General features: G+C 43.3%; 1 protein-coding gene across 2 annotated transcripts in view; it reads right to left on the minus strand.

The window, feature by feature from the left end:
* Positions 1-12,521, minus strand: part of LOC120991763 (EF-hand calcium-binding domain-containing protein 6-like) — a 132,654-nt gene that overhangs the window by 21,386 nt on the left and 98,747 nt on the right. For both annotated transcript variants that reach the window (XM_040420538.1, XM_040420540.1), the window contains exons 16-18: positions 8,962-9,205; positions 8,408-8,580; positions 4,916-5,078 (exon numbers count right to left, since the gene is read on the minus strand). In XM_040420538.1, coding sequence (XP_040276472.1) covers positions 4,916-5,078; positions 8,408-8,580; positions 8,962-9,205 — 580 coding nt within the window. The remainder of the gene's footprint in view (positions 1-4,915; positions 5,079-8,407; positions 8,581-8,961; positions 9,206-12,521) is intronic.

Here is a 12,521-nt window from a genome sequence, read left to right on the forward strand (position 1 = left end):
CTAAACTGAGGGTAAAAATATTCACATCCAGATCTCGGAATTAATCAAAGGGGTTATGCCATTAATGATGTAAAAATTAAAATCAGACATCATATAGTATATGACAAGAACCAGCACTGTACCTCACATGGATCCAGAGATCTCCCCATTCATTGCTCTGCTAGATTCTCTCCAGGCTGGCAGCTCAGGGAGTGTACCCTTTCTGCTGTAGCACCTTCCCTGTAACTGCCAAAGCTTGTAACAGAAGATATGGCTCGTGGCAGTCAATTTCAACTGAGCACGTGCAACCACTTTTTACATTAATCATGGGATACCCCTTTAAGCTGTGACCCCTAAAGAGTGGAAGCCGCCATAAATAAATAGTTATCTATATCTTCCAAATATAGGAAAGAGACTTTTTATGACTGTAGAACACTCTGGGTATGATATATGTTATGAAATTTGTTCACGCTTCGTTTACTTGTAAAAGCAGAATTGCGTTATGGATTCCGTTACCACAGACCATAACGCAATTCTATGATGGAATGTATAACGGAATGCCTTTAGAGGCATTCCGTTATTCATTCCGTCATAATAGAAGTCTATGGCCTGCATAACTGATCCGTCCCGTTTCCGTTATACAGGAAAGGACTCCCCTGCATAACGGAAACGGGACGGATCCGTTTGGCAGCCCATAGACTTCTATTATGACGGAATGAATAACGGAATGCCTCTAAAGGCATTCCATCCACCAAACGAACCGTGAACGAATTTCAAAATAAGAAATTCTCTCATCTCTAGTTCTGACCGCAAGGGCCACGCATTAAGAATTTTGGATCAAGATTATGTGTACTTAGTTAATAGTACATGCATTTTATCGGATCGGATAAGCTATGTCTATTATTAGGAATTGGCTACAAAGTGATACTGGTCGTGTGACAGCTGTCACGCCCAAGGATAGCAGTGTAGCGGGATTAGCACAGAAATGAATGGGTTCACAGCAACTTGCATGTTTGCCACAACCGTGCCCACAGCCGCAGAATTGCAAAAAGTCCAGCAGTGGGGTCGTGTTCATGGCACACATTCGAGTCACACTGCAACCCTATTCATTTCTATGCAAACTCACTCAGGGCCGGCGCTTCCATATAAGCAAGGAGGGCAATTGCCCCCGGGCCCCCAAGTCCTTAGGGGCCCCCGCCGGTCCGCAACTAACTATATTTTCGTGGCGACAAGTGGGGGCAGCGGCGACAGGACAGTCACACAGGGAGATGAGCACTTCCATTGTGGAAGCGCTCATCTCCATAGTCATCTGTATCGCCGTCCTCAGGACAGTGATACAGATGGCTGTGCTGTGGGGCAGGGGAGAGATAGGTGTGTCCCTTCCTCTGATAGGCTGCCGGCACTACTGGGACACATTATGGTGGGTACTATGGAGAAGGGGAGAGAGGAGTACTATGGGGTCATCTACTGGGGCACTAAGAAGGGGTATTTTATACTTACAAATTATGGGGGACACTGAGGGCATCTACTGGGGCACTATATATGGGGCATTTTATACTGGTACATTATGGGGGGCACTAGGAGGGAGGGGGAGAGGAGCACTATGGGGGCATTATATAGGGGTATTTTATACTGGCACATTATGGGGGCACTATTTGGAACATTAGCTCAACTGGGGGCATTACAAAGGGGTATTTTTTGCACTGTTACATTATAAGGGGAATTATTTCTACTGGGGGGGCATTATGGTGGGCTTTATTACTCCCCCATGGTATGACCCCCTAGTAGCAGCACCAGCCTCTCCCTGCTCTGCTATCCCTCTGCCCTTTCTCCAAATCCTTATTATGAAATCTTTCTCATTAGGATAACACACAACATCAGCTCCGCCGAGCCCCCGGCCAAAGTGTTGAAGTGGCGTCTGAGATCCCCAAGGGCCAAGCCAAGTAACTGTAAGTTTCATGTGAAATATGTTTGTTATACACATATAGCATACACTGTGCCACACAATGTACAGTTTCTTCTGTATGAACGTCCACAAATGAAATCTCCAGAGTCAAAACAGGACATTAAAGTCAGCAAGTGTCGGGGGGGGGGGGGGGGGGGGGGGGCCTTATTGTTTTTCACCCCAGGGCCCCATTTCACCTAGAACCGGCCCTGAACCCACTATGATCCTGTCGTGCGACCAAGATCGCCATGTAGCTGAAGCCTAAATTGTCTGTGGTATTATTAATGTTTTATATTAGTATTTACTGGAGGGTTATTAATTGATTTTATTTTTTTCTCTTGATTTCATATCTATCTGCTCAGCTCTTCCTGCTCTATAACATGCTGCCTACACATGGGTCTGTTTGTAAAATGTAACAGGTTCCCTTTCAAGTAATACAGGATGGAAATCAGAAGACAATTTGAACTGACCCTGATCAGGAGACTCATAAATTTTTGGGCAAATTCGCTGATATTCTGTCAAAAAGGGTAATACATTTCTGACAACAGCAGCTACAAGCTAGTTGGCCCATAGATTTCTTGGACATGATTGCTTCTATGTTGGTTTACGTCAAGAAAACATCACCTCAAAGTATATGCAGTGTTTTTACTATTATGTAATAATTTCTTATTAATAAAGCAAAATCTTAATTGGGGATTGACAGTGCTTTTGTTAGGGTGGTGTCACACCACTTTTCGTAGCACTTTTTTTAAACCAAAGCCAGAAGTGGATCCAGCAGAAAGAAGTATAAGTCCTTTTTATTATATTTTTCATTCCCTTCCAATACACATCTGGCTTTGGCTCATAAACTGCATATAAAACTGCCACAAAAAGCTGTGTGACACATGGACATAGTGAACAAAAGCAGAAATAGGCTGTACACGAGGTAACCTTCAGCTGCCTACACCTAGCTGCCATTTTACAGGATTATACCAGCATGTGGCCCTTATTCAGTTACAAATACACTTGCACAAACTGCAATTTCCTTATAGTTTACACAGATCTCATTGCACAAATCTCCAAGAATAGTCATGTTAGGCTACGTCTACACGACGACATTTGTCGCGCGACAGATAGTGCACAACTACACTGCAACATTTTTAGCGCAACATTTTGTTGCACTAATGTCGCGCGACAATTTTTAGAATGGCAGTCTATGGTGTCGCACTGCAACATGTAACATGCTGCGACTGCGACGCAACAGTCGCAGAAAATCCATCTCAAATGGATTTTCTGCGACTGTTGCGTCGCAGTCGCAGCATGTTGCATGTTGCAGTGCGACACCATAGACTGCCATTATAAAAATTGTCGCGCGACATTAGTGCAACAAAATGTCGCGCGACAAATGTCGTCGTGTAGACCTAGCCTTATACAACAGACTGTCATTTCCAACCACTTCAGACTTCTCAGCTCAACAACCACATATTAAAATGAAGCAGACCAAGCAACCGGGGTAGAAAACAGGTAACAGGAACAAATGGCTTTGGATAGAAAATGCACACATAACCATCTATAAACAACTAAACTACATAATAACAATGATAAAAAACTATAAAAACACAGAGAAACAAGCAGCTGATCTACTGCAAAGAGCCATGGAAATACAAGCAAGAGCAGTCTGAGAGGTTTGAGAGGCATTCATTTTCTATCATTTTACTGTAAAAGCAGCAAACATGAAATGATATAACTGATGATCTTCTATATTTTCAGGAACAATGCATTACTACGTAACTGGCCATACTGTTTACATGTATTTCGCTTCACTATATCTAGCCATCAGGTCTGATTAATCTGGAGAATTGGTAAGACAAATAAAAGTGCGATAAATGCTCTAATATAAGGCCTCATGCACACGACTGTTGTTCTGGTCCGCATCCGAGCCGCAGTTTTTGCGGCTCGGGTGCGGACCCATTCACTTCTATGGGGCCGCAAAAGATGCGGACAGCACTCCATGTGCTGTCCGCATCCGTTGCTCCGTTCCGTGGCCCGCCAAAAAAATATAACATGTCTTATTCTTGTCCGTTTTGCGGACAAGAATAGGCATTTCTACAATGGGCCGCCTGTTCCAGTCCACAAATTCCGGAAGGCACAAGGACGGCTTCCGTGTTTTGCGGGACTGCAAGAAACGGAACACTCGTGTGCATGAGGCCTTAGAAAAATAAATTCCATGGATCCAGCATAAAGACTCCAGCAATCTTTGCTGGTCTTTATTTACAAGCTATGAGCATGTGACCTCTGCAGCCAATCATTGGCCTCAGCGGTCACACATTTTACTACTTGCCTCACCACTCGGTGACAGTGGAAGCCACTTATTTGCTGCAGCGGTCACGTTCTGGTATGGCACATCATTGCTGGCAGCGTGTAAACAAAGGCTGGCAGGGGACTGCCATAATGTCTCTGCTGGATCATCAGGGGATTGAAGAGGTACCGTTATTTTCATTTTTAGAGCATTTTTTTCAAGGAGCCATACAACCCCTTTAAAGGAGTTCTATCTGAAACTGACCACTTCAGGTCCAACTTCTCTAACCTCCAGCAACCAGCTGTTATCACTGGGGTAAAACTCCATCCGCCCGCGTATTGTCATGTTGTGGTATTCTCATACGATTATGTGCCCATTCAAATGACTGGCAAACTTGGCTGCATCAAGTCTGCTAGTATGGGAGCCACTCTTTGCAGGGGCCCTTCATTTTATCTCATAGAGGGAGATCTGGGAGGGAGATATGTGCTTTTCAAGCAAGCACGTGTACTATTTAATTAACAGGACAGACAGATTATACCTTATAATGAATAATAAAAATAACAAAGAATAAAAAGTGCAAACCTGTGGAATAAAGGTCATGTATCAACCAGCTGCTTTGAACTTGAAAGCTTCCTAGCAGTACATTGGACTGATATAACATGTAATTCATTACAGTAATAGCTCTCTAACAGAAAGAACTCAATGGAATTCACCTTCTTACGCATTCTTGAAGTCAGCGTTCCCAGGTCATTAGCATGATTTTCAGATGGATCTGCCTGTGACTGAGAACTCCGCATAACGGCCTCCATATTGGTTTTAGTCTTCAAAGCTTGTCGGCGGGGCACAAAAGGCTTTAGGAATTCAACGTAGGATACTCTAATGATGAAACCAAGAGAAAAAGCCAATAGAATAAAAATGTCAGTTAAAATATTAATGTATTTCTCCATGTATTTGTAGTTATGAATCATATGTTGTAAGGTCTGACCATCCAGTTAGGGCAACATCATCATATTCTGGATCTATGTACAGGGAAGTTTTATGGACAGCTTTCATTGCTGACTTGTGCTGCAGTAATTTGAATTAACAAATGGACACTCGTTTGGCATATGCTGTGACGTTTGGGCCATGTGGACACTTTCTGCACATGTTGGAATCTTTCTAATTGCATACACCAAATGCAGTGTTCAAATGTAATATGGACATCCTGGTCTGCACATTAAAGCAGCTCTGTCACCCAGATCAACACTATTAAACCAATACTGGCCAGTACGGCTCTTCATGCTGATTAAAACTATACCTTTCTTTTGTCTTACAGGGAATTTCCTGGTGGGCCGATGTCCAGGGGGCCACCTGGGCCCTCCTCACGGCCGGCCAGTGGATGTTTTTGGGAATGCATTTAGTGATGGACTGTGGTATTTGGCTCTGTTGGGCTGGTATAATGTGCCACAATATGGTATTACTGGCCCTGCCTTCCATCAATTTGGACCCAACTACAAAACGGGGACACTTTAAGTATTTTTCCAGGGACACTTTAAGTTCCCAGTCCGCCCCTGATATTATAAACACAGCTCTGCCCTCAGCATGTCTAGCCCTGTCAATCAAGGGGAGGGGGGAGTGTGCAGAGCACAGGGGGTGTTACAGAGCAGTGCTCAGAATATTCAGCCCTGCCTCCTGGTGCTCGAATTGCTCATTTGCATATGAATAAAAAATAATATTTCTCTGCAACTGTTTAGCATACAGACAAAAGAAAGGTACAGTTTTAATCAATCAGCATGATGAGCCCTACCAGCTAGTATGCCTGGTTTAATAGGATTGATCCTGGTGACAGAGCCTCTTTAAAGGGAATCCGTCACCAGCCAACTCCCTTTCAAACTGTTTGCATAGACACATAGTTGTGGTTAACCTGATTAAAATGCTGTTTTTCTTTGTTGATCTGAGGCTCCGTTCCACAGTTATGATACCTTTTCTTAATATGTATATTAGTCCTTTGGTGCAACGAGGGTGTCACCATTGCTCTTGTTGCACCCAAGCTCCACCACTTTCCATGGCCAGCCCCTGCCTGGATGCTTTGATTAGCAGGGCCAAGCAGTGGCAAAGCAGCTCTTTATTTAGTACTGATGTATTATTGCTGGTGCTTTTAGCCTGAATTTATCTCATATGCAGCTGTTGTTTACTACTATTGCTTGTTCTTCTTATTGCACTTGCACTTTATTTAATTGGTATACTTATTTAATTCTTTTGCACAAATTTCATTTATTGCTAATATCCAGAATGGGGTACAGTCATGGTAATGGATCTTAATTATTTTTACTGCAGTGATCCTCTATATATGTATTTTATTCCATAAATTCTTTATAAAATTTGGATCATTGTGTAATTTCATTATTTTTTATTATCAGTAAACAATATTTTAAACTATATCTTGATGGTATTTGTGATTAACAGAGGATTTCTAAGTGTTTTCTTTCAATGGTATGTTCTTGGTTTATTAGGGTAATATCTAATATATACAGTCAGATCCATAAATATTGGGACAATGACCCAATTCAAACATTTTTGGCTCTATACACCACCACAATGGATTTGAAATGAAACGAACATGATGTGCTTTAACTGCAGACTGTCAGCTTTAGTTTGAGGGTATTTACATCCAAATCAGGTGAACGGTGTAGGAATTACAACAGTTTGCATATGTGTCTCCCACTTGTTAAGTTACCAAAAGTAATAGGATAGAATAATAATCATAAATCAAACTTTCACTTTTTAATACTTGGTTGCAAATCCTTTGCAGTCAATTGCAGCCTGAAGTCTGGAACGCATAGACATCACCAGACGCTGGGTTTCATTCCTGGTGATGCTCTGCCAGGCCTCTACTGCAACTATCTTCAGTTCCTGCTTGTTCTTGGGGCATTTTCCCTTCAATTTTGTCTTCAGCAAGTGAAATGCATGCTCAATCGGATTCAGGTCAGGTGATTGACTTGGCCATTGCATAACATTCCACTTCTTTCCCTTAAAAAACTCTTTGGTTGCTTTTGTAGTATGCTTTGGGTCATTGTCCATCTGCGAAGGGCCGTCCAATGAGTTCTGAAGCATTTGGCTGAATATGAGCAGATCATATTGCCCGAAACACTTCAGAATTCATCCTGCTGCTTTTGTCAGCAGTCACATCATCAATAAATACAAGAGAACCAGTTACATTGGCAGCCATACATGCCCACGCCATGACACTACCACCACCATGCTTCACTGATGAGGCGGTATGCTTAGGATCATGAGCAGTTCCTGTTCCTTTCCTTCTCCATACTCTTCTCTTCCCATCACTCTGGTACAAGTTGATCTTGGTCTCATCTGTCCATAGGATGTTGTTCCAGAACTGTGAAGGCTTTTTTAGATGTCGTTTGGCAAACTCTAATCTGGCCTTCCTGTTTTTGAGGCTCACCAATGGTTTACATATTGTGGTGAACCCTCTGTATTCACTTTGGTGAAGTCTTCTCTTGATTATTGACTTTGACACACATACACCTACCTCCTAGAGAGTGTTCTTGATCTGGCCAACTGTTGCGAAGGGTGTTTTCTTCACCAGGGAAAGAATTCTTCGGTCATCCACCACAGTTGTTTTCTGTGGTCTTCCAGGTCTTTTGGTGTTGCTGAGCTCACCGGTGCGTTCCTTCTTTTTAAGAATGTTCCAAACATTTGTTTTGGCCACGCCTAATGTTTTTGCTATCTCTCTGATGGGTTTGTTTTGTTTTTTTCAGCCTAATGATGGCTTGCTTCACTGATGGTGACAGCTCTTTGGATCTCATCTTGAGAGTTGACAGCAACCGATTCCAAATCCAAATAGCACACTTGAAATTAACTCTGGACCTTTTATCTGCTCATTGTAATTGGGATAATGAGGGAATAACACACACCTGGCCATGGAACAGCTGAGAAGCCAATTGTCCCATTACTTTTGATCCCTTAACAAGTGGGAGGCACATATGCAAACTGTTGTAATTCCTACACCGTTCACCTGATTTGGATGTAAATACCCTCAAACTAAAGCTGACAGTCTGCAGTTAAAGCACATCTTGTTCGTTTCATTTCAAATCCATTGTGGTGGTGTATAGAGCCAAAAATGTTAGAATTGTGTCGATGTCCCAATATTTATGGACCTGGCTGTAGGTGTTTATTATTTTTATAGAAGTAAATCAGTGAAATCTCACCGGCCATCACCATTAGATTCAAACTTCTTTGATAACATTTCTCGTTCATAGTCATTCAAATGTATGCAAAGTTCAGATAACAGATCCTTAAATTCCTCTTTGCTGACAAAGCCTGTGCCATAGGGATCAAGGTCTTCAAATTCTCTGCGGAGGTCGTCCCACAAATACTCCACCTAAGATAGACAGACAAACAAGCATGTCCCTTATCATAAACTAAAGTATTATTATTATGGTTAAAAGATTAAATTTTCTATGTTGATCATTCCAACTAATCACAGCACAGTTTTCATTTTTCAAGAACATTACATAAAATAAAATTTGCGCCGTGATTGCCATGAGCAACAAAGGCAGTTTTTTCCTTTTAGACAGTTTGATAAATTCTCCCCATCCACAGTGATCACTAACTGCTTATAACTTCCCATGATCCTCTCACTATGGAGTTGGGGTCCCTCAGATACTAGACCATACAGCTGCCCACAGTTTTCCACATACTCTACTCTAGTTTTAGAATTGTCCTAAACTTTTGCTGCTAATGATAGAATTTTTTTTTTTACCTTTGCACGGACATTATCTATAAGTATGTCAGAGTCACAGTTCAGCTTTTTAGACCGGATCTTAAAATCTCCATCTCCTTTCTTTGGGGGACTAATCTTCGCATTTGGATAGCATGCTGATTTGGGGGAATATCCAAAATGCCTCACAAACTCCAGATAGTCAAGAGTTTTGTCCTGGTTAGTAATAAAGGTGCTCCAAAGTCTGCGGATCTCTCCTCGTGTGACTCCCGGTTGGATATCCAACCTTGAAGAAATAATACAAAATAAAATGTATGAAATTCATTTCTACTCTTTGCTCCAACGTGCCTGCTAATTTTGACCATCTCGGTCCTAGAATATCTGCGATCTATCTGTTTATTAGTAATTCTTTCTCTATTTCTATCATATTTCTTATCTAAGCTTGAAACCCACAAAGCATGCATGAATTTAGGTATACTGTGGAAGGCATGGAGGGCGTGATGACTTGTGGATATTAACAGACTATTTCGATCAATTGGCTTAATACATAGAGTAGTTTCTAATCGCCCCGTCTTCAGTGTCAGTTCGACATAAAAAAATAGCTTTCTTTCACATTGATAGTTCAACGAGAACTTAATCGTCTTGGGACAAGTATGAACATGTAGGAAACAAACCGCAATAAAAAAGTTTCATTGTATTTCCATAGGAGAAAAATGTCATCCACATATCCCAACCGTCCCGATGGACATGTGAAATTTATATGTATCTCAGGCAACAGATACAGGACAAAGGCTATGGAATAGGAACAGCTAAGGGCCTTTGCAATTCTCACTTCCATTATTAAGCTCTTGTAGGAATGAATTAATATACTTCTTAAATGTACCTGTAGGATCACCTGCACAATTTTTTATAACATTTTTACTTTTTTATATACTTTACAATACTTTGTACCATCGCTCTATAAGCATTCTACAGCATTGATCTAGGCCAGTGATGGTAAACCTTTAGAAACCGAGTGCCCAAACTGCAACCCAAAACCCACTTATTTATCGCAAAGTGCCAACACGACAATTTAACCTGAATACTACAGTCCAATATAGTATATCTTCCATGTACTTTATCACTTAGCTATAATATCCTGCCTACATTCAGTGCGCTGCCTGTGCTGTACATAGTGCGCTGATGAATGTCGGGAAAAGTCCAAGGCATATTAGTAGGGCTCTGAGGGCCACTTCTGGCGCCAGTGCCATAGGTTCACCACCACTGCTCTAGGCCATAGAGAGCTTACCCCTCACCAGAGCTGTATTCTGCCATGCATCTGTTACCTCACTTATCACAGCTTGTTGAAAGACAAGCAGGGGGGAGGCGTGCACTGGCAAAATATGAGAGTGGTGTCGGTGGGCATGTGGGTGGTCGTAGTCCTCACAGCGGCAAATCCTACTCCAGTTCTCCCCTAGGCAGAGGCTGCATTGGTTGGAGGACTGCACCCTTTCATCCCCTTGGAGCACACCCTGGATTTGGGGGCTCCTGTCTGATGGTGGTCATGGTGGTTTTAATGGCAGATGGATGGGTAGCAGGGTGCAGGACAGTGTAGGGGCTCGCAGATAGTGAGATGGTAGTGACCAGGCCAGATTGATTATAACAAGTGACAGCCTTTTTACTTGAAAATAATGTGGCACAGTGTAAATATAAGCAGTAGGCACAATTTTCAGGTTTATCACAAGGCAGGTTTCTTCCCAAAAGTGTATAGGGTATAGACAATATAATGATGATCTCAAATGACCATACGCTTGCAAGTCTTTTTCCAATATATCTGCAATACCCAACTGCGGGGTGCAGTCCTAGATTGGATGGCTTTCTGTCTCAATAGTGTGGCAGGCAACTGAAACAATATAACCCAAACCATGTGCAGTCCAAAGCCATATGCATGTGATACTGTCACTGTCCCTTTGCAATGGTCCCCAACCTTTAATAAAATTCTCTCTCAGAGATTGCCTCTTAGCACAGTTGCTTTTCTGGCAGCTTGATACATCACAGGGATGGTGTCTCCCTGGACAAGGGTTCTGACTTGGCCTACTTGGCAGCAACACAGACAGAACAAGTCTTCTTGCAGCTTTTTGTCTGGCCAAATCCCAGCAGTAATGCCGGAAACAGGCCGGATCCCCGCCAGCGCCTATTATAGTCAATGGGAGAGGTAGCATCTGGCTATGCGGGATAAGTCCATCAGGCTGCTCCGCTGTGGCAACAGCCTGCCGGAAGATTTTAGCGCTACTGTGACACTAGGCCAGTGTTTCTCAAATAGTGGGGCGCGCCCCCCAGGGGGGGCGCCAGGCTCCGTGAAGGGGGGCTCGTTCAGGGCCGGCCTTTGGGGTGTGCGAATTTCTTCTGTATAATGCCGGCAGGCAGGCCGGGCGGCCGGCGTGTCCTTCAGTGATGTCACATGTCTGCGCCGCCTGCTTTATAAATGAAGCAGGCGACGCAGACAAGTGACGTCACTGAGGGACGCGCCGGCCGCCCGGCCCGCCTGCCGGCATTATACAGAAGATATACGGTACTATTAGGAGTGAGGGGGGCATGTTTAATAACTTTAAACGGCGGCGGCGGGCACACGGAATCGGTGGATGGCACAGTTAAGGGGTGGGGGGGTCTGTGGATGGCACTGTTATGGGCTGGGGGGGCACTGTGGATGGCACTGTTATGGGGTGGGGGGGTCTGTGGATTGCACATATATAACAGTGCCAGCCACAGATCCCCCTGTAACAGTGCCAGCCACAGATCCCCCCCATAAGTGTCCGTCATCCACAGATCCCCCCCATAAGTGTCCGTTATCCACAGATCCCACCATAAGTGTCCGTCATCCACAGATCCCCCCATAAGTGTCCGTCATCCACAGATCCCCCCATAAGTGTCCGTCATCCACAGATCCCCCATAAGTGTCCATCATCCACAGATCCCCCCATAAGTGTCCGTCATCCACAGATCCCCCCATAAGTGTCCGTCATCCACAGATCCCCCCATAAGTGTCTGTCATCCACAGATCCCCCCATAAGTGTCCGTCATCCACAGATCCCCCCATAAGTGTGTGTCCGATCCACATTTCTTTCTTTTTTTATTCTCTTATACGTTAATAAGGATAGTGTTATGCAGAGGTGTACTTCTAACAATTTTATAGACAAATGATACTATTTACAGTCGCGCGGGGGGCGCGGAATGTTTTCTTCTTCCTAGGGGGGGCATGACAGAAAATAATTGAGAAGCACTGCACTAGGCTAAGCTAAGCAGCAGTACTCAGTGTCAGCCAGGAGCTGCAAAAGTAAATAGAATTTTATTGTATAAAAAGAGAGACAAAAACCTGGATCCCAATGCAATATTGCCCTTTATATATCCCTCATAAGGCCAAATCATGAATATGGGAAATAAAAGATATAAGTGAGCTAGAAAGCTTGAGTATTGATTGGGTTTAAGACCCTTCTAGACGCACCGCAGCCTCAAATTGGTGTGCTATTCCAATGTACATACACTAGAAAGGTTCAGCGACGAGCAACCACATTATTAAAAGGGATGGAAGGTCTCTCTTATAATGAGAGGCTCAGGAAAAAAGA

Source organism: Bufo bufo, chromosome 2 (genome assembly GCF_905171765.1).
Source record: "Bufo bufo chromosome 2, aBufBuf1.1, whole genome shotgun sequence".
In the NCBI taxonomy this organism is placed as follows: Eukaryota; Metazoa; Chordata; class Amphibia; order Anura; family Bufonidae; genus Bufo; species Bufo bufo.